This window comes from Struthio camelus, chromosome 2 (assembly GCF_040807025.1).
Source record: "Struthio camelus isolate bStrCam1 chromosome 2, bStrCam1.hap1, whole genome shotgun sequence".
Lineage (NCBI taxonomy): Eukaryota > Metazoa > Chordata > Aves > Struthioniformes > Struthionidae > Struthio > Struthio camelus.
The window spans coordinates 151,755,871-151,777,687 of NC_090943.1; the positions used below are offsets into that span (position 1 = coordinate 151,755,871).

Consider the following 21,817-nt stretch of genomic DNA (forward strand, 5'->3'; position numbering starts at 1 on the left):
AGAAAAGAAAATTGTAATGAAGTAATGGACATGAACTGATCTGAGGGTGAGTATAATACATTGATGAATTGGTGGGACCAGAAATCTGATAGAAAAAAACACAGTATTTAAATCATTTTTCATAATTTTGTAGATAATTATTTCTTTTTATAGAATTGTACAGGCATGGAGTTTTTTAGGGGGATGCAACACTACAAATAATTTTCTATGGCATCTTCATAGAGTTGTACATTATTTTTAGTATAACCTTATTAATGCAGGCCTTCTCAGAAAGCTCTCCTTCGTTCCAACCCTATTTTACACCACTATTTGTAGAGAAACAAGGATAGGATGCTGCAAAGCAGACATCTTCACCTCATATTTGTAGGAAGCTAGGTACGAAACATTTTTACCCCTTTACATTGTTGCAAAGATGGATTTGTCAAGAATCCCTTTCAGTGCAAAGTCCAAGTTCTATTACATACGTAGGCATGTGTCTTAATGCAAACACTGCTCATTAGAAAAATGTCATGCTTTTTGCATTTGTTATTACTTTTTCCATTAGTGTTAGAATATTTGCAGTTTAAATATAAGGTATTTGTAACATAACCTTAGCAGAACACTTTTTTCCAAAGTTAGGAGAAAGTTTTCCAAATTTAATCAATTTTTTTATTTAAAAGTCCCCAATTTTCTTGTGTGTTTCCGGTGCTGAATGCACCATTGCTCCATGAACTCATGGAACCTGTTGACTTGCATGTGAACTCCCCACTGGTAGAGGCAACAGAATTGGGTTCAAGGAAATTTGCAGCGTCTCTTGTAGGCTCAAAATACAATCACTGCTGGGTACTAATCAACTGCTCTGTGAAGGCTCAATGTTCATCCTCTGGATGGAATGTATTGTTCATTACTTCATATTCATGTGCCTTTACCTGCAGAGTGCTAGAGAGAATGGGAACATTGCAGAGGTTCCTGGCTGCAAGCTTAGATTTGATGTCTCTGGAGACCTTTGTTGTGTCTCTTTTATGACTGTCTGTTTGTTCATCATCATATTGCAAAAGGAACATTTTATGGAGTCCTATTATTGTTAGTTATTTGAATGAAATCAGAATAAACAGAAATGTTAACTTCAGGCAGGAATGGAGAAATCCACCCAAAAGAAGATAGTTACCTTTAAAAAAAAAAAAAAAACACCTAATTGGTCAAGATAAAGCACTAGTGGCATGACTCTCATACCTGGGTTGTTACCATTAATATGTTTTGAGGCAGGGTAGAAAAGTGATAGCCCTGAGGAGTACCATATCCAGCTGTACCATAGTACCAGGTATTTATATTTAATTGTCAGCTTTATAATTCAAGCAGGTAAACTGGAAAAGTTCTTGTGTGAAAGGCTTTCCAGGAAGAGCCAAGTGTTCTTGGAAGGATGTGATAGTGATGAAGTATGTAGTAGCCTTCTACATCAGGCCTATAAGAGCCCATCATGTTAGGGGCCTGAGACTGCTGAATTTCATATATGATATGAGATCTAGTATCACCCAGCCGCTGATGGTGAACAAAGACTGTAGTATGTTTTACAGGTATTCTGCAGAGCGGTTTTCCCCTAACTGAAGCATTCTGCAGATGCTCAGTTTTTGACTGCTTCAGAGTCTTTCTGAAAGGTTAATGTATCCAAAGGAAAAGAAATGTATAAATGCCATTGCTACTGTCTTTACAGGAAAAATAAATAGATAGGAGAGGTGTATATGCATCAAAATATATAATAAAAAGCTGACATACAGTCCGATAATGAAGAAGTGATGGGATACATAATTGAATAAGATTGAAAGAATGCAAAACAAGCATTTACTAAAGACAACAGAACTGTAACCGAATGAAGATAAAATATTGCAAAATTAAAAATTAATAAAGCATAGGTGAAAGTCTTTGTTAATGAACTACTTCTATTGAATAGCAAATATTAACAGCAGTCTTAAGAAATGTATAATTTAGAATTACATAGCTGATATGGAGCAATTAAAATTTATTATTGTATGAAATGTATAGAAGATATTTTAAGAAAACCTATTTTCATCTGCACAGCCAACAACAATCCTGTAGTTAGTCACTGCACTTGAGCCGAGAAGAGATATTGAGGAGCCAAGGTTTAAATCAAGGTACCACTTTCAATAGAGAACCTATAACCATGGTTGTGGATGCCTCTGAAAATAGCCTACATTCATTTAATTGAGTAATTTCTCTTGCAGATCTGTAGGAGAAGTGGCAAGTTTCTTTTCTTTAAAAAAAAGTTTTAGTGGTCTCTATCTCTTTGTACATTTTTTTAAGTGTAAGATCTAGTTTTAAGAGGGTTTTTTTTCTGTTTTTTTTTTTTGTACCTTATATTTATCAAATATTCATGGAAGCATACAAAGTATTTGAACATACTCATAGTTAACCCAATAGAACTACAAAATCCTGTTTGCATAGCAAATGACCAAACAAGATAAAGTACTCTGCTGAATATTCTGCTATATTTTGTTTAGGAAGAGGTATCAGTACCTCTTTAGGAAGAAGCTCACAGGGCTGTACTCTTTTTTTCATATTTACTTTATATCATGGAATATATTTGGCAAAATTTCAATATAAGATGCCCAGAATACAGCTCACAGTCAAATCCTGTCTCTTTTTCTAAAAAAAAAAATTAATGGTTTTACATCCCATTTTATGTTACTGACTTTAGACAAAATAACACCTCTATGAAACAGTTGAACAAAGAATGTTGTCTTTCAGATGAGAAAAATATACCATCAAAGAGTGATTTACATAATCTAGTCTAAATATGAGTGGGTGTTTTTGACAGCTTGTTGAAGAATTTCATAATACTTGCAGAGCTTGCTGTCAGATATTTCATTTATTCTTTGTTTATTGGTAATAAAATCAGAAATTCTGGACAAAAGTTACGATATTGGGCATTTCAGAGTTGTCATACAGTGGAAAACATAAGAATTACACCTTTTCCTTTTGTTTTGGAATATAGGACTATAGTAAAGAATACTAATATTTTGTCCAATGCTCTATAAAACAAATGAATCTCTTGTCCTACCGTTTTTGAATTAAATGAAATGTAGGTGCCATTGCAAATGAACAATGTGAACAGGAGATGAACAAGTGATTGTTCCTTCATGATGGCAAAAAAGGAATGGTAATTTTCACTTTACAATCATTAGAAAGGAAATTTTCCTTTCTGTTTGTTTTGTGTGTATAGTTTTTTTTTCAGACTGTAACCGATATCATCTTGATCTGTTCTAGCTGTAGAATCTAGTCCTTACTTTGATGAGGAAATTAATACTTATGTATTATTAAAGATATCACAGAAGGGCACTCTATATTTTTATTGACTATTTCCAGGGATGAACTCTTTGTCTGTTCATCCTCTTAAACATAACCAAGTGATGTTTATAGCTAAGTAGTGATTTTTTTCCTCAAATCATATACCATTCAGTTGGGAAAGCAATGCAAAAAGTCAGGATTCTGAATCAATGAGAAAAGATGGAGATTTTTACCAGATGAAAGAGAATTAATCAGATGCATAGGAACAACAAATGAAACCCTCAAAGTATAAAATGCAAGTAATAAAAAAATGCCTTTACTGAGGAATATCCTTTGTTTTCATTCCAAAGAGTTTTCTTTATAGCCTTGTAATCTCATGCTTTACATTTCCAGAACATTTCTTTTAGGATTGAAATTCTTATTTTTAGAAAATGGAATTTCTTTTACTTTCTGTTACTTTTGAAGTAAGTGCTAATGCCTGATAATTCACTAAGACCTCTTTTAATTTAAAACAAAGATCTATTTGCTGTAGGATCTAGCATCTGTAAGAGTTTTCCTACCCATGGATATGGGAAGGTTCAAGATGACTTTGGTGAAAGTGAGCTTTGAAACACTTTAACAAGTCTCTCTGAAATCCAGTGAGATTTAATTGTTACTTCATTATTTATTGCGACAAAGTCATCACTTTTCTCAAATATCCTGCATGCTACTGAGACTTGAACACAAAAGTGTTTTGAATATAAGAAGACTACGAGTGCAGAAACATTAAACAGGGTGAAGACCCAGTCAGAGTGTGAAAAACAAAGACAGATAAGGCAAGTAGAAAAAAGCCTGAATGCAAGGTAGGGGTTATTGCTAGGGCTAGCAGGTGAAGCAGTGTGTAAGAAAACAAGGGCCGTAAGAATCAAGACAGATATTCAGAAAAGAGGAGATATATACGAGAGAGAAAGACCTTGAAAGTAGAAAGTAAACAGAGGCTATTGGGGAGAGGAAAGTGTGCAGAACACGATAGGTTCCTTCTTCAAGAAAAGAGAGAGACCACCTTCAAAGATAAAAATATGTGTTAGAGAACAAGTGAAAACAGAGAAGAAAGCTTATGGTGAAACAAGAAATTTGAAAGGCAAAGGTAGGCAAATTATGCATTTTGGATCAACCATTGTACATCACTAGAAGTGGGAAAACTTGAAAGCAGCTGAAAGTATTTTACTGAAACTACTATAAAAAAGTCAGGAGAGATTTCAGAGGGATTACTAATGTTTTGGCTAATAGAGCCTGATGTAGAATGTAAAAGAGAGATTTTTACTACAGCTTCAGTCAGAGTTCCTTTTATTGTGTCCTGTTTTCTTGGTGTATAAAGCAGATTCAGCTATAAAGACTTTGGATGGAAAAGAGTGTCTATTACATTTATGTCCTATTTAGATGAAAGAGATGTATATAACAGATTAAAAATAAGAAAAAAATAGATTTATTTTGTGAAGAACAGGCAGTCAAAATGTATATAGTCCTTTGGCCCCTTTGGAAAAAGAAATGGTATTTTTCAAATTTTTTCATAAATTTTTGACTTATGATGATGTTTTTAAAAGCACAGCAAGACGTTTCAGCATGACCAGTGACAAATCTGAAATGAGTAAAAGAGGCTGATAGTTAATAGTTAGGGCTCAGAAGACAGATCCAACAAGAAGGAAGATAAACAGAGACATTTTTGACTAGTCTGACTTTCTTTTTCCCTTGTCATTTACAAAAAAAAAAAAGAAGATAAAAGAATAGGTGCCAAAAATACATATATGCTACTATTTAACAAAGATTTCTTAGATAAAATCACTCAGTAAGTTTTCTACTTGAAAATATATTTATGCCAGTGAAATTTTCATGTCAATAGGTTAGCTGAGATAGACACTTTTAATCAGGTGCAGCATAGCACTTCCCATAAACAACTAACATGCAAGTTTACCCAGTTTTTTACTTACCTCTATCCCAAAGCATAATAGGTAGTTTGCTAGTCTGCTCTAGCATTAGACCGTAAATATGTTTCTAAGAGTAAGTTCCTAACAAACAATAGTTTTAAATAGTTTGAAAGTGTTATATTAGTTGCCACTGGTAAATGGTAACTGAGAGCAGCTATTAAGTTGCACGAAGGAAGTACAGTCCTTGTTTGGCAGTGTAGGGAAGCAGTAGTATAGCATTTGGTTTTGCATCTGTTTTGTTTCGAATCCGGTGAGTTGGTCTCATCTCCAATGAAAAGATCAGCATCTCATCCTAAGAGGTCTGAGGATTTCCTGAGCAGTGTTAAATGTTCTCATGACGGTTCTAAGACCACGTTTTTAGCTTATTATGACTATACTGTTGTCTCAGTTAGGGAAGATGAATTGTTTCTACCGGTTCAAATGTATAATTGATTGCAGATTGCTTATTTGTTAATGAACAGATAATAGTTCTTCATAGTTTTAAAGAAACCTTATTTGTTCTTAATGTAAATCTGCCTAGTAATAAGCTGAGCTAACTGTGTGTGAATAAATAGCCCATTCAGTTAATTATTTCCTAGAACGAGCTAGATTGGTTGAATACATTTAATGTCAGAGTCTGATTCCAGTCTCCCTAGAACCAACAGGTTTCTGCTGTGAAATTAAGTAGGAACTGAAGTAGGGCTAATCTGTCAGTTCCTTTGCAAATGTTACATTAAAAATGAAAGTCAGAAAAGGAAAACAATTTTAACATTCGTTCTCGCAGCTGAATTGTGCTATTATTTTCTACATTTAAATCCTCTAGACTGTTAATCTTTCTTCTGTTCCATGAAAACTATTTTGTGAAACAGATGCTGGAAAATATTTTATTCTCTCTTCTTATTCTATGCATTGGTGCCCTTTAAGTTGAACCATATACCTTCCAAATTGGGAATATTGAAGATGGATGCTATTAAAGAGAAAGCAGAATTCCCCAGTTGAGTAGGAGCAAAGCTTTTGATCCCACATGCTGTGGACACAATATTGCCATGACTGGGATCTCCTAGTGATATTCACAAGAACTTCGGTCAAAGTAGGCTAACCTCCGTAAGGAGGTAGACATTAGAAGACACCTTCTGAGATTACATTAAGATTTTCACCAGGATATTTCTGATTGAGCTTTACTTGCATACTATAAAAACAACTTTCAATCCCCAAATTCAGGGAGTTTCGTAATAATCTTGTGAAGGCGTGTAGTAGGGAGCTTTGTTCTCTCCAGACCACAGTCTTTTGAAACATAGTCTCTGCAGGCTCTGTCTTTCAGGTAGTTTCACTGTTTAAAGTTGGAACTCTTCTTTATCTGTAAGAGAATACTTTAAAGTGAATAAATAGCATAGCTTGTTATTTACACTGAGTTGCTCTTGCAAAAATCAGATGAAAAAAAAAATTTGAAGGATCCTGATTTACCTGAATTTTTCAATCTGCACACTGGCTTTGTGTAACTTCTGGGTATGTTTAATCCTCCATCAACAGAGGCTTGCTTCTGCACATGGTGGGAGTTGGTTTATCGGAGAAGATACGACTAGGTCTGAAAGCTTGATATGTTCTGTCAATAATATTAAACTACAGTATTAATTGCCATTGAGAAATTAATTAACATTGATTTAGAGCAGAGGTATTATATTTGCCTTTTTGTGGGAAATTAAATAGGCCAAGCAGTGATACCTGGGGAATCTAGGTATAGTAAAACCTGTCTCTCTCTAGTAAGCTGTAGATACTCAATATTCCAGTTTTGCCTCATTTCATCTTTTCTGAAGGTGCAATCTCCCTAGCATCACTGTACACTTTAGCATCAAGTCAGAGTATTGTTGGCGCAGAGGAATTCACACAGAAGTGTGCGCCATATGATGAGAGTGCATACCATGAAGTACTTGGGGCTTCACACATATTTTTATAATCACAGTCAAAATATTATAATTTGCACTTGTGATCTATCCTTGTTTTTCACCTATCCCACTGTCTGCCTTAATTTTTTTTCTCTTATGTGAATTTTATGCAGTGAGTTTTAATGTCCCCTGTAAAACCAGCACAAGAACTAAATACTTCTTAAAATCAAATTAATTTTCATTTCCAGCAGACATGAAAATTGCCACTCAAAAAAATTCATTTTTTTCTTTTTTTTAACTCTTTGTACAACTTTTAGAATGTCTGTCATGTTGGACCATCTTTCCATTATTAGTGGGTATCGTCTGGAACTATGAGCTAGGGTGCTGCGAGTAATTACAGAATTGTTAGGTGAAGTTTGTTAGGTATAAAAATAAAGGGCAGAGCTGTACAGATTTTACAACACATTAACGTTTCACTCTGGGCAATAGTTATTGGTCAGAGGTGAGGGAGAAAACGAGGTGCTGAGAGACGAAAAAACTCCATTAATTTTGCCTCTACTAGATTTTTTTATTATCGATGAATTGAAATATCAGCAGTTTGTTTTTAATTTTCCTAGCCATGAGCTGTGTCCCGAGAGCAATCTGAAGGACAGGTAGGGTGAGAATAAATATGTTAATTGAAATTAAATATTCATAGTAATACAGATTAAAAAGTTAATTTATAGAAAATGGGATGGTAGCAATGCTTACTGGCATCAAAGGAAAATAAATAAAAAAGAAAGCGCAACCTATTTGACTTAGAGATGTTTCTAAAAGAGCTCATGGGATTAAACATGAATAACACTGAATTTATCATGAAAATCAATAAAAAGCTAAAGTGTCTGTATTATAAATGTAGGAGGAGACTATATCTAACAACAAAGTATGAGAACTATGCATTAGGTGCCAGGTTTTTTGGAGCTGAGTACAGTACTAATATAGTCTTCTGTTCAAGGTCTTCCAAGTTATTAATGAACAAGTACGTTTATGAAGTAGATATCTGTTATTATCATACCTAAAGTAGTAATGAAACTGATGCAGAGAAAGGTCAAGTAGCAAGGCATTTACTCACCAGAGTGTCCTACTAAATTGTAGTCCCTTTATCTCATTACTAAGCTAAATATGCACAGAAAAATTACCTAGAGCATTTACTGACAGCAAAGAAAGATTTATGTATAACCTCTTTCTTCATAAAGCCATTACACTTTATTGTTTTTTCCCACAAAATTATCCCAACTTCTAAACAAAGGTGTCATAATGCTCTTTTATCCTACTATTGATTTTTATCTGTAATAGTGTTTCTGGAAGAGCTTGCAATTTCTCCTTGCTCAGTGCCTTTTTTCTGATTCTGAAATATATTGTTCAATTTCAGTTCAATTTTGCATGTTATCTTGGTTGCATTTCTGCTCTTTGTTAATGGGAGTAACCGTCCAGGCTTATATTTACTTGGAAGGCCTATATTCGTAATATTTAATGGTCCATTATTATGCAAGATCCCAACTGCATAAGAGTGACCCATATAGTTAGAGCTATATAGCTATATGTAGCTAGCTATAGATGCTTATCAAAAGACATTTACTGGTCAACTAGGAAAGGGACTAAAAGTCATAAATTCAATATATATGTTTCTCAGGATTGTAATTTAAATGCATGTGGCAAGTCATGTGTTCAGTGTGTCTGCAGGAGTTAATATGTTTGTGGAAAATAAAGTAATTAAAAGTATGTTGAACATACATAGAGTGGAAAACCAACAGTTCTTCAATACGTAAGTGTTTCTCAAAAGAGATAAAATTGTGTTTATTTGATATAATCAAATAAATTGAGGTGCACTTTGTGACAAAAAAATGTTTCTAGCTAATTTTTTCAGTGTAGGGAAGCTATTTATTTATTTATTATTTATCTTATTATTATTTATTATTTTATTTATTTATTTATTTATTTGAGGAAGCTAGTTTTTTTCAGTGAAAGGAGCTTTCTTGGAGAATATGCACTTTCTCTTGGACTATATCTCTTTCTATTTTCCCTAATAGCTAAACTGTGTTGAAAACGCAGTTTAGTACTTTTATCTCTTTATCTAGATACAGATGATAAAGGTACTGGTCAATATAGCTTCGCCTAAGATAAATTCAGTAAATTAAGCAAAGTACAATGAGAATAGTCATAGCTACTGAAATTTTTCAGATTTTTTCTATAAGCAGCCTATAGCCTATCCCACCTACTATTTCATAAAGGTCCTTATGGTGCTGTGTAGCCACACATCGGAGGTTCTCAGTTCGTGTCCCAGAGTTTGAACTCTGGCAATCTAAAAATAGTCTAGCATGTTCATGGGAAAGTCATCCCAGGAAATTAAATATACATAAACACATTATTCTATTAACCTCCCTCAGCACCTTCCTTGCCCCATCTTATAAATGATCCAAACTTCCGATTCTGCCTCAAGACATTTCCAGAAATTTGCTGAATCTTGTCAGTCTGCCTATCTCTATTGTATTTTTAGAGATAGGCATCTATTGGCAAAGAATGTACCTGCTTCTGTCTATTCATATAAGAACATCAAAAAGCTAAAGTTACCCATTTCAAAAATGTTCTTTCTATAGAAACCTGAAGGGTCTTCACTGATGAGAAAAATCCCATTGTTTACATTTATTATGGCGTATAAATCTACTGACAGTAGCCCAGGAAAATAAGGAGTTTGCTACATGGATAAACTTCTCAGAATATATAACAGAGACACAGAGACATTTTCAGTATTTTTATACCACCAATGTAATTCACGAACACAATATGAAAAATAATTTCCTGCGTATAGTAGTGAATTTGAAAGGCAAGATTCATTTCATATAAATGTAGCAAAAAATGCAAGAGAATTAATAGCCAGATCCAGAAGATCAGTAGTTTCTGGACAGCGCTGGCAGGTACCCGGTTGGAGCTTGTTCTGCACTTAAGTGTTTTCTAGGATTCTGACTGAAATGAAAAATAAATATATCAGAGGGTTAGAAACCTTAAGTATTTTGGCAAATCCTTTTTGTTTAATGTTGACAATTGTAGATTAAGTATAATGATCTTTGAAGTGTGGCTAGAGAAAAAATTGTCAGGACAAATTAAATACTTGTACTGTACATCAAGGACACACAGCTATGTGCAATTGTATGTACTTTGTTTTTCATTCTTAAAAAATAAAAGAGAAACCCAGTCTACAAACATGAGGTTAGTGTGATGCCTGTGCCCTGTGTCTTTATTTCACACCCAAATGTTGATGCAAATGCAGCAACCAGAACAGAAAAGTAGAGCCTTTAGTATCATACTCGTGCCACGTTTCAGTGCATGACTGCCCGTGGTGATTACGGGAGAACATACCTAAAGAGGTAAAATTGGATTCAGGTTCTTACATTTTATTGTGGTGCATTAAGTGTGTGGTTTACTGCAGCAGTGAAGTTTTCTACTGTGAGAGGACCATTGTCAGTAAGATTGATTGATTAGATAGTCAAAAGGATTGATTAGAAAGTCAAAAATTTTTCCCTGCTATTACATAATTAAAATAATCACAATAATACACTTATGGAAGGTTGGACTTATGCAGCGCAGCCCCATGGAGTTTACACACATATATGCATTTGCTAATGCCAATGCTAGGCATAAATGAGCTTTCAACAAAAGGTAAGCGAAGGTAGCTGGCAAAAAATTAATTCAGCATTATTTCATTGTGCATAAATATCTATCCTTAATTGGCACAGGGCTTTTTTGACTTGCTGAGGAATTTGAACAAAAAATAAATTAGGCTATTCTCACTATTATCCTACAAAATCCTAGTATTGAATGTGAAATACATTATATGAAATATAACTCAAAACAAATCTATAGATTATCATCTTATTGGTCTTTTTATCAAAGTCAGTCAGTGCCGATAAGTTCCACAAATCGTTAAGGCTGAAACTCACTCAATCTCAAACAGAGGATCTTCGCTGACTATTTTAAAAATAGAAGTCAACAGAGGTGATTGACAGTTTTGCAATGTAGTTTGAGTCTGATCAAAAGAAGACTGTTCCTGTCATTGGAGCTACAGAAATCTTTTTCTTGTAACATATTAATGTGATTTACAAGATCTCCGTTAGTGTAGTAGCTGAAACTTGAGATTTATTAGCTAGCTTGTAATGTTACAAGCTTTGCCTAAAGCAGTGGCATTGAGACTTTCCTGTGTATGAGGGTTATGCTGGTAAACTCCTGAAAGCCTGAGCCTTTCATGCAGCACTTCTATTCAGCAAAGTGATTAAGTGTGTACTTACATCCATTTGTATTCTGCTAAGTAGTCAGCACTCCTTCAGCTTTAAGTATTTTGCTTACTTTTTACCTACATCTTGACCATTTTCCTTTGGAGCTGGTGGGCGTTTTATGAGAGTTGCATATGGTCCTTCTTGCAACTAAACTGTTTTTTCTAAGATGTCGCCAAATTCAGCTAAATAATATGGTGTATCCTGCTCTTAGAGTGAAGAAAGACAAAGTTGGAAAATTCCATTGTGTTAAAGATAGTAAAAGATATCAAGAAAGAGTGCAGTTTTAAATCACTACAACTTGTTACTTGTTTGTCCTTTTTTTCTTTTTAACTTTAATAACTGATTTCTGAGATACTGTCTGTATTTTTAAGGTTTTACAGAAATGTGGGGAGGGCAAAAAACTGTTTGGCCTGTTGAGACTTACCGTTACATCATTTCTCCCAGGACAACACCTAAGTCATTCCTAGATTGATGACACCTCACAAATCTGACCTAAAAATCCGTTTTACGACTTTATTACTATTTCAATGAAAAAGTCCTTCCCAATATCTATTTTCAGGAAATTTTCCCAAAATTTTTCCTTTTTCAAAGCTCTCTCGTATAATCTTCATGCTAAAAAAAAATTAAAAAAAAGAAGTTGACGTAATCTATTCCAGCTTTCAGAACATACACTTCAGTTAGATCTTCCTAATCTAAGTTGTATTCCCCTCCTTTTTCCTGTTCTCAATCTAGAGTTTAGTCAATTAATCCTAAAAATTACTTTGCTGCCCTTCCTTAACTGTTGTAATACATCTTACAGTATAAAGCACTGAAAGCTGAAAATAGTCTAATCAGACAAAGATAGCGAACTGTAAATTGCACTAGCAGGTGCGTAGCTAAACATGCCACTAAACAAAAGCGTTAGAGGTTATAACAGAATAGAATAGAATTTCTAGACAGTTATAACTTTTTCAATATGATATTTTTCAGGTTATGTAAGCTATTTGAGCCTCTTTTTTTTTTTTTTTTTTTTTTTTTTTTTAACTAAAGTCCTCCTCAGAAACCTGGGATGGCTAACAGCTCTTTCAGTTGTAGACTTACTTATGCACATAATTAAGATGTATTTGTGTGTATATATTGAGCTATTTTGTATTTGTATGGCTAATACTTTTTGTGGAGATTTATAAGTAATAGTGTCATTGAAAAGACGAACAGTTAAAGAGAGTTGTGATCTCAGGTTTGGAAAGATGATGAATACAGTTCATCATAAGCCTGCTGCTGGTAAAAATATTAATCTATTCTCTAAGCTGTGCCAGATCCACAAGAGCACAGGTCTCTTTTGCTTGGCACGTTGACCTATAAAGAAAGAAGACTGAACTGCCATGTAAAAGTCCTGTAACAGAGAACTGACAGGATAGCACTGTCTTTATCTTTTAAGGGGTTTTGTTTTGCTGTATATAATATTAATGGTGTAAAAATGTTAACATGTTTGTAAAAAGTGAAAATACTTGATTAAACCATTCCTTCATCTCTAAATATTGACAAGGATGAGCTGGACCCGTTGTAGTTGTAAGAGTTGAAGAGGTACCACAAAGGCATCTTTACCTACAGCCACCTAATGTGTTACATGTTACATACTCATTTCTCAACTTGAACATTCCTCGTTCCTCAACAATGCACCTCGTGTTGTTCTCGCATAAAGCCATAGAATATCCCTTAGGGAGAAGCCATTTTAAATGGCAACAATATAAGAGAAAGTAAGGCTTTGAGATTAACCGGGACACTGGATTTAAAGCTATAACCAGCTGTGATGTTAACCTTTCTGTTTAAATCACTGGTAAAGACTGCAAATCTACAATAAAATGGCCATTAAGGTGTAGTTCTTATGGGACTGATGTCATGATGTTACAACTATAGCTACCAGCCCTTCTCTCACTGTTAGCAGTCACTGCAGAAAAATGACTTGCAGAATTAGCTGATCCTCACAAGCTTATCTGTAGTCCTGTCATACAGGGCTCACACATATATATAGGTTTCAGCCTAAAAACACTTGCAGTCAATCTTCAGATCTTAAGTTGGGCCCCTTATTGTAATGGTGACAAGGTTACGTCATCACGTACAACATGGTACATGTCCTACAGAAAGTTATCTACGCTGCACGGTTCAGATGGATAACATATTCTGACCTTAGGGTACAACTAGTTCTGACACATTTGTAATGTGGGGAGGTGAGGTGAATACAAACACTAATATGGTTATGCAAATAGGTAAAGGTCATATTCTGAAAATGCTACGATAGGCTGTTAAGTATTTTGAAGGCAGCAGCTGAACATACATTAATGTCTCAAAGTGTAGTAAGAGACTCATATGTTTGGTTTCCAGGATCAATGGTTTTGGCGCGTGAGAAACAACAGGGTAATGGATGGATACCCCATGCAGATTACCTACTTCTGGAGGGGACTGCCTCCGAGCATTGATGCAGTTTATGAAAACAGTGAGGGGAATTTTGTTTTCTTTAAAGGTAAGAAAGACAAAGTCTTTTTACTAAAAGTAAGACTTTGGGTAATATTTTCAATTGTAATGATATCCCACCAAGTAGATACATATTTACAAATTTCTTTTTCTTGGAACATATTTATTTTTACTAAAGATTTGTAAATCCTGTTGCAGATTGCTAGGTAAGTACTAGTATATGTTTTCTCATCATGGCAAGTACAGTTTTAATTTATAATTATACTTCAGAGTATCGAACGATTACTCTGATCTATTTTATAAAAATTTAGAAGTATAAGTAAGAGATATCACAATGCAGTAATCTGCTGTGGAATCATTTTCAGAAAATTTTATAGGTAGATCATCGGTGAATTGGATTAGGAATTGAGAATGGATAAATATATTTTCTTATGGTTCTCTTTGCTCTTATCCCTTGTTGCACGTGATATTTGTATATATTTAAATGACATCGGTGCAGCATATGTCTAACCAGTACTGCATTGTAATTATTTTATCTGGAAGTTGTCATGTTAGGAATATCAGCTGTTCTTTAAAATTAAAGTTCTTAAAATGAATTTAATTTAGATTTAACAAGAAAAGTATCCTATATGTTAAATAAATACTCATTGAGCAATGAAATCTCTTCCTTGGAGTGAAAACCCTGTAAAATATGTTTTGTAAGTTAGTAATTTGGGGGATAAAGAAGAAATTGAATAGATATTTGTAAAACTATTCAGCTATGTATTTCTGTTGTAAATGACTCACCTGTTAACTCATTACAAAAAGGTAGAAAAAATGTTTTTACAGTTGTTATATCAAAAATGAATTCATTTTTACAAGTAGAATCATTGAAAGGGAGATAGAAGTCATATTGCATTCACTCTGGAAATGTTATCACCTTGGGAATGCCAAATGGTAAATATTTAATAACATGCAGAAGCATTACATAGCAGTACAATGAAGATGAACGTTATGTTCCACTAGCAGAGAAATGGTAGCTTTTGTATGAATCTTAAGGAAAATTGCATTCCATACAGTACATGACATCAGAATAACATATGCTTTTATTTCTGCTGCCGTAAGACAAGCTTAATGTCATAAATTTTTGGAATTTGACAGGATCTGGAATCATGATCAAATTACCTCCAAATCCTGACCCCTCTACTTGATCTTTGGGTCCTTGGGTCATGCAAAAACAGAGAGATCATTCTGTAGATACTCTTTTGCTCATCTTTGCAGCAGAGGGCAAAGGGAACGTGCTGCACATGCCTCTCTAATTCTGGGATCCACTTCAGACAAAGAGCTTCAGACCAAAACGATCAAGCTCGATCCTTACACCTACTTTCTTTTCCTTCTCAGTGATCCCAGGAAATCTGTCTCATCATTATTTAACTCTTCATCTACTGTTGGCTGACTCCTGTTAGTCTTTACAGGAACAGGTTCGTTCAATAGTTTGTAGATCATAAAGAGGAAAACAACAGGGTGAGCAGAGTGAAACTTTTATATTTGCTACCTGGGAAATTAAGTAACCAGGATTAACTAAAGCAAGCATAAGGGGCAGGATCATGTTCTTGGAAGTCAGAAAACTGTATGTTCTTTTCCCTTCTCCTCAACCTAAGTTATGCTCTCTGATTTCAGATCAGATGATCTTGTGTCTTCCAGGTAGCATCATATGATATCTGGATCTTTTGTTGCAAATATTTTTCTACCTGCTTTCTTTTCATTGCTTTATTTTTCCAGTGATATCTATATTGTTCATCTGTTTACCAAAGTCAAAATTACTTTTATTTCCTTGTGCTATTTTTCTCAGTTTTTGCTTCTCTGCTACTTCCTCTTTGTGTTTTTCAATATCTACCTGATGGCATTTGTCCGTCGGTGCCATTCATGTTTTCCCACTGACGTAGAATTAATAGGTTCAGCTAAGTCTTTTCTATGCATATACTTGAATATTCCCAAGTATATTACCCAAGTATCTCAAACTGTCTTGTGAAACGTGGTTGCAGAAGCCTGTATAAACAGACTGCAGATAAAGCATTGTCTCCCCTTCTCCCAGTCCCTCAAACAATTTCTTCCTTAGAAAAGGGTCTTTCTATGTCTCCCTCCAAAAGGTGTTAGCAATAGACAAGCTGAAATAATGAGCAATTGGAGCATGCTACTTAGGTAGTGTGGCTTCACACAGAGTCACAGAACGGTTGAGGGTGGAAGGGCCCTCCGGAGATTATCTAGTCCAACCCCCCTGCTCCAGCAGCGTCACCTACAGCACATTGCCCAGGATTGTGTCCAGACAGCTACTGAGTATCTCCAGGGAAGGAGACTCCACAGCCTCTCTAGGCAACCTGTTGCAGTGCTCTGGCACCCACACAGGAAAGAAGTTTTTTCTCAGGTTCAGATGGAACTGCCTGTGGTTCAGTTTGTGCCCGTTGCCTCTTGTCCTGTTGCTGGGCACCACGGAGAAGAGACTGGCCTCATCCTCTTGACGCTCCCCCTTCAGATACTTATACACATTGATCAGATCCTTTCTTAGTCTTCTCTTCTCCAGGCTGAACAGGCCCAGCTCCCTCAGCCTCTCCTCATAGAAGAGATGCTCCGGTTCCTTAGTCATCCTAGTAGACCTACACTGGACTCTCTCCAGTAGCTGCATATCTTTCTTGTACTGGGGAGCTTAGCACTGGACACAGCACTCCGGATGTGGACTCATCAGGACTGGGCAGAGGGGCAGGATCACCTCCCTCGACCTGCTGGCAAAGCTCTTCCTAATGCAGCTGAGGACACCATCGGCCTTCTTGGCCATGAGGGTGTTGGCTCATGGTCAACTTGTCATGGTCACCAGGACCCCCAGGTCCTTCTCTGCCAAGTCGCTCTCCAGCAGGTCAGCCTCCAGCTTGTACTGGTGCATGGAGTTATTCCTCCCTAGGTGCAGGACAATGAAAACCAAAGAACAAAGATCAGTCCAAGCAGAAGCTTTAAAGCTGAAGCTTAGCATATAGATGTGTTTGCAAAGCACAGATCTAAGCCAACATTTATCTCCATTATTCAGAGAAAAAGCAGAAAAGATGGAACAAGTGCCATCACTGAGCTTGGGCTAGGGTAGTGTCATTAAATTTTACTCTCAGAGAACACTCTCCAGACCACTTCTTTTTAAGCCTGGTCAGCTTTTCATCTCAGAACACCTACATTTACAAGTGTAGCAATTGAATGGAGACAGTATTTACTTGTAGATTTTAAAATAAAGCCTCTGAGTATGTCTCGAGGTATCAGTAACATCCAACCTCCTGTAATGTACAGAGTGTTGAATCTGTGCTGTGTGCTGGAGAAATAGGTCAATGCATAGTGATTCTCCCTCTAGGAGAGCCACTGTTTCTGAAGCAGATGCTTAAAGGGAGCTTCAAGGCACACTTTTCATCTCTGTTCCTCTCTTTTACTCACTTTGGAGTCTTTGTTACTGATATGAAACAGGGCCTGTACAGCTCTTGTGACTGACTTGTCTTTTGCTCCTGCTTTCTTACTTGTGGCGTGCTATCTCCAGTCTCTGAGGTAGGAGGAGAGGAGTAAGCCAACTTACTCATCTGTGATTGCTGGTGAATAATTGTCACCTCACTTTACTTTTCCTTACAACCCTGCACTGTCACAGATTTAGAGCAAGCAGTGTTCAGTCTCAGGCCAGTGACATTTTTAAGGTGCAGTCAGGTTAGATCTTCTGAACCATGCTGGACAGAAATATTCTATTTATCTCTTTAGAAATGCACAGATCTTATTTCTTCCCAGTAATCTATGTTATATTTGATTTGTTTCAGTCCTTGCCTTTTGAGATAGTAAATCTAAGGTTTGAAATAGTTTATTTAAATGAGAAAACAAGTTTAGATCTTTACTGATGTATTATCATTATTATTGCTAGTTTTTTCTTCCTTCCATATGTACAGTTGGATTCATGGTATTAGGAAAGTTCTACTCTCCAGTAGTAGAAATATAAAATAGCACAAATGTAAAAATATTTTAAAATAACATTTTGTAAAGGAGAGCTATGTTTTAAAATATGATCCATATGCAAATGATATATGATGGCAGCTCAGCATGGAGTATTTATTTACATTCCCTTGAAACAATCTTCATAGCTTATGTTTTTGCTACATGTGAGAAATGTGGTTATTCCTTACTTATACTAGTAAAACCTTTCTGTCAGTACATTTATACCTGTTCAGAATTACTCCCTGTGAATACCTGAGGAGCCTCTGAGATCATACCTCATGTGTTGGTTGCCTTTGCTCAGTCAAGTTCTATCAAATTCAAGACTGTTGTGTCAAGTTTCTTCATTTTTGAAAGTTCTTCGGTTTGATTTTTTTGTTTTGTTTTACCATTTTAACTAGTTCTATATTCCTTTTTTTTTGCAGTAATATTTACTTATACAAGGAAAAACAAAAATTGTAAAAATTCAGTAGCATGCTTGTAGTGGAAGGCAATAAAGTGATACTTACACATTTTGGGTGGCTTGAGACACCTGCCTCCCTTTGCCTCATAATGCTCATGAAGTACATAACAATCTGGTGGGTGGCTGCCTGTAAAAAGCAGATGTTTACATTCTTGTTATTATTCACTACTGGTGTCCATGCTAAATGATAATAAGAAGATGGCACAAGAATGACAAACAGATTTTTTTTTTAATGAGGAAATGTGAATAGTAAAATTTATTTTGTGTACCTGTGGGAATTTACATGGTGCTAAAAATGAAATTGTCAAGCCATCTGTGCTGTTGAGTGTTATGGCAAACCAAATGCAGCAATAGAAGAGCTGCTGTAAAACTCATACTACCAGTGCCACCATCATAACTTTCAACTACACTTATCCCACTGCCTGACAGTTTTATTTTAAAAAATAGATTTACTGTGGTGTCAGATTATGGAGAAGAGAAGTGGTAGAGATAAGATGTAGGAGAGGGAGAATGAGGAAAAAAAGGAAGCCAAGGAAGCCATGCATAGTAATTTAGGACCACTAGTATGAAGAGACTTGATCCTAGCTTGAAAGTCCAAAGATAAGAGTGAGAGCAACTGGAGAAAAAAACTTCCAAAATGAGATATTAGAAATCTAACTAATTTCAAATGAATGTGGTGCCTATAAGTTTTGAAAACTTACCTCATTGCTATAAAACTGTAGTGCTCTTACTATACTATTTGCTATGCACAAGTCCATGCAGCACAAGTCCTGCAGACACACATATGATTATGTGATATGAACAAAAAACTTGGTTACTGACAACCTAGGAGCACAACTATTCAGCATTTTGAATATACGAAGGAGGAACTACAGTTGATAAAGACTGCATAATTGTTTATAATAGTCAGTAGGTGATTAAATAGTCTGAACACTGTCTGGAATTAAATGTTCGATATTTTAAGAGAAGCATATATATGCAATACAGATAACCTTTATTTTTAGCAAATTTTTAGAATGTCAGTGGTAGATACTGAGAGTCTTCAAAAAATTGCAGTCACAGTTCACCCTTCTCAATTGTTTCCCTACAGTGATGATATTTAACAAAGCATTATTGCAAAAAGTAAGACATTTTGACTTCTCTATCACTTACTTCATTCTCAGCTTGTGACCTTACCATTCTGCTTGTTGTTATATTAGAGCTTACACTGGGGAATAAATGCAGAGAGAGGAAACACTCTAAAGGTTGATGTGACTTCATGAAACATGGAGCTTTATTAAACTCTGTGAGAACAACAAGTCTACTAAACAGACCTTAAAAAGAACTCTTTCAAATAAACACAGTGCTTATTGCTGCGAAGGACATAGGTTAGGACTCTGAGCAATCATTAGGTATCCATAAGAAGGATCAAGGTATTATTATTCTAGTGCTGTCATATATTCTTTCCTTATTTTCATTATAATCACAATTAATGAAGTGTGTTGATTGACTAATAACTTACTAGTGGAAGTGGGTTATGAGCTAAATGAAAGCCTACTGACTTAAGCATTCTTTTTGAGACATTTTAAGATACATAAATTTAAAACTGATTTTCAGCCTCAGCTCCTCCCAGTATTTGGTTCTGAGTCTGAAAGCTTCTCATTCTTGCTGAGACTTTTCTGAAATCGTTCTCTAATCAACAGCCGCTCACTTCCCTCCAGCTGAGGGACAGAAACTAAACTGGAAACAAACAAACAAACAAAAGCCCCCAAAGTAAAAACTGGCAGCCAGATGGAACATTTGGATTTCTTATATACAGTCCTTTCCATTAAAAATCAACATAGTTGTAGCAGACTAAACACATCTTCCAATGCAAATGTTTCATACAGTTTCCTCTACTTAGAATCAAAGAAGTCTGGCCCACATATGTTAGAGCTCTCAATGTAAGACTGTCTCAATAAAATGCAGTTAAATTTACCTTTCTCTGTTTACCTGAAAAAGAATTTGCTTTATAGTAAGAAATTGTGTTAAGAAGGATTTAGCTTCTCACTTCAGTCTCGGGTTCCCACATCTACACTTTCTTTTCCTGTGTGCCCCTACTACACATGCAGTGTCTCTGCATATGCAGCAAATACATGGCTCAGTGATGCTGTCACTTACAATGTTGTGTGCTCATCTCCTGTTTATTTTGGTATGACCTGATCTTGTTAATAGCAGAATTTGACTCGTTGGATATGGCTGATAATGGTCAATTCCTAACAATTGCCTTTGCTTGTATTCCTTGCGAGGCACGTAAAAAGGTAACGGTTTTACATACATCACAGCATATGCCTCTCGATGCTGTGCAACAGCTGTCATTTTGAATGATCTTCTGAAACAGAAATGAGCTGGCTCAGTGTCGTTCACTGGATGCCATCTGTTGTTCACACCATAAGTACCAACTAGCAAGGTCCAAAACACATGATTCCTTCCCTTATTGTTGCATTTGAAACTGCCATTACCATCTGAAGCATTCTGTCTCTGGTCATGCGAATCGGCAGAAGGATAAGCCATGTGAGAGGAGGAACAAGGAAAGACTGAAAATGAAGACCCCTGCAATGATCAGCCCTTATAAGTGAATTTTGCAGGGAATTACACAGTAAAGGTAAAAGTCAGGTTAGCGCAGGCCTTGATCCAAGGTCAGCACAGGTTTTAACTTTTTGTGACTGCTTTTCATAGATCCATGTCCCTTTATTTTGAGTACTTCAAATAACTCTCTACATACATGTTCTTTGAACCCTTTCTCCCTTCACCTGGCCAGCAGGGAGAAGATGGATCTGTCAAGCAAATTGTAGTGGCTGGGCTTGAAAGTCGGTGATAAACTGCTGTAAAGCAACTGATAAAAGACTTACTCTGGAAAGCCAGCATGGGAGGGATTGAAACTATATTCCCCTCTCCTAATTAAAAATTGTGATAAAACAAAAGTATGTTTTAAATTGCTATAGTACAAACAGGGAGATTAAAAAAAAAAAAAAAAGAAAAACTTCCTTTAAAAAATGTTTAATACCTCCAGAGAGCTAAAATATAAAATCAACAGCGAAACAGCTCTCTGGATTTTCCTTCCTGGTGACTGTGGTATACACCTGATCCTAGGCCTTTGGATGAAATTGCATTTCCTTATAAAATATTTATACAAGACAGTGCCTTAGCCTCCTAAGTGTGTGCATGTAACAGCCTGCCTAGCCTTACAGTTAAATACAGTGACCAACGTGAACGGCCATCGTACACTATTAGGATCTCTGTGTAAACACGTTTGAGCAAATATAGTTTCAAAATTTTCCACTACTATTTTAACTATCATTTCATAAATATCACTGCAAGGACCAAAGTGCAAGATCCAATAGGCCTTGTATAGATCTATTTGTTCACTGACCTTCTCTAGCCCTTCCTGTGATGTAACTCGGAAGGGATTACATGATGTCAAAGACTATCTTCCCCTGCAGTGTTATTACTACTAACAGTAGCGATGCTCTTTGGAAACAT

The 21,817-nt window shown here is 35.7% G+C and overlaps 1 protein-coding gene across 1 annotated transcript in view; it reads left to right on the forward strand.

Annotated features, from left to right (window-relative positions):
• Positions 1-21,817, forward strand: part of MMP16 (matrix metallopeptidase 16) — a 186,991-nt gene that overhangs the window by 149,350 nt on the left and 15,824 nt on the right. Inside the window, exon 8 of the mRNA XM_009674683.2 lies at positions 13,780-13,918. Coding sequence (XP_009672978.2) covers positions 13,780-13,918 — 139 coding nt within the window. The remainder of the gene's footprint in view (positions 1-13,779; positions 13,919-21,817) is intronic.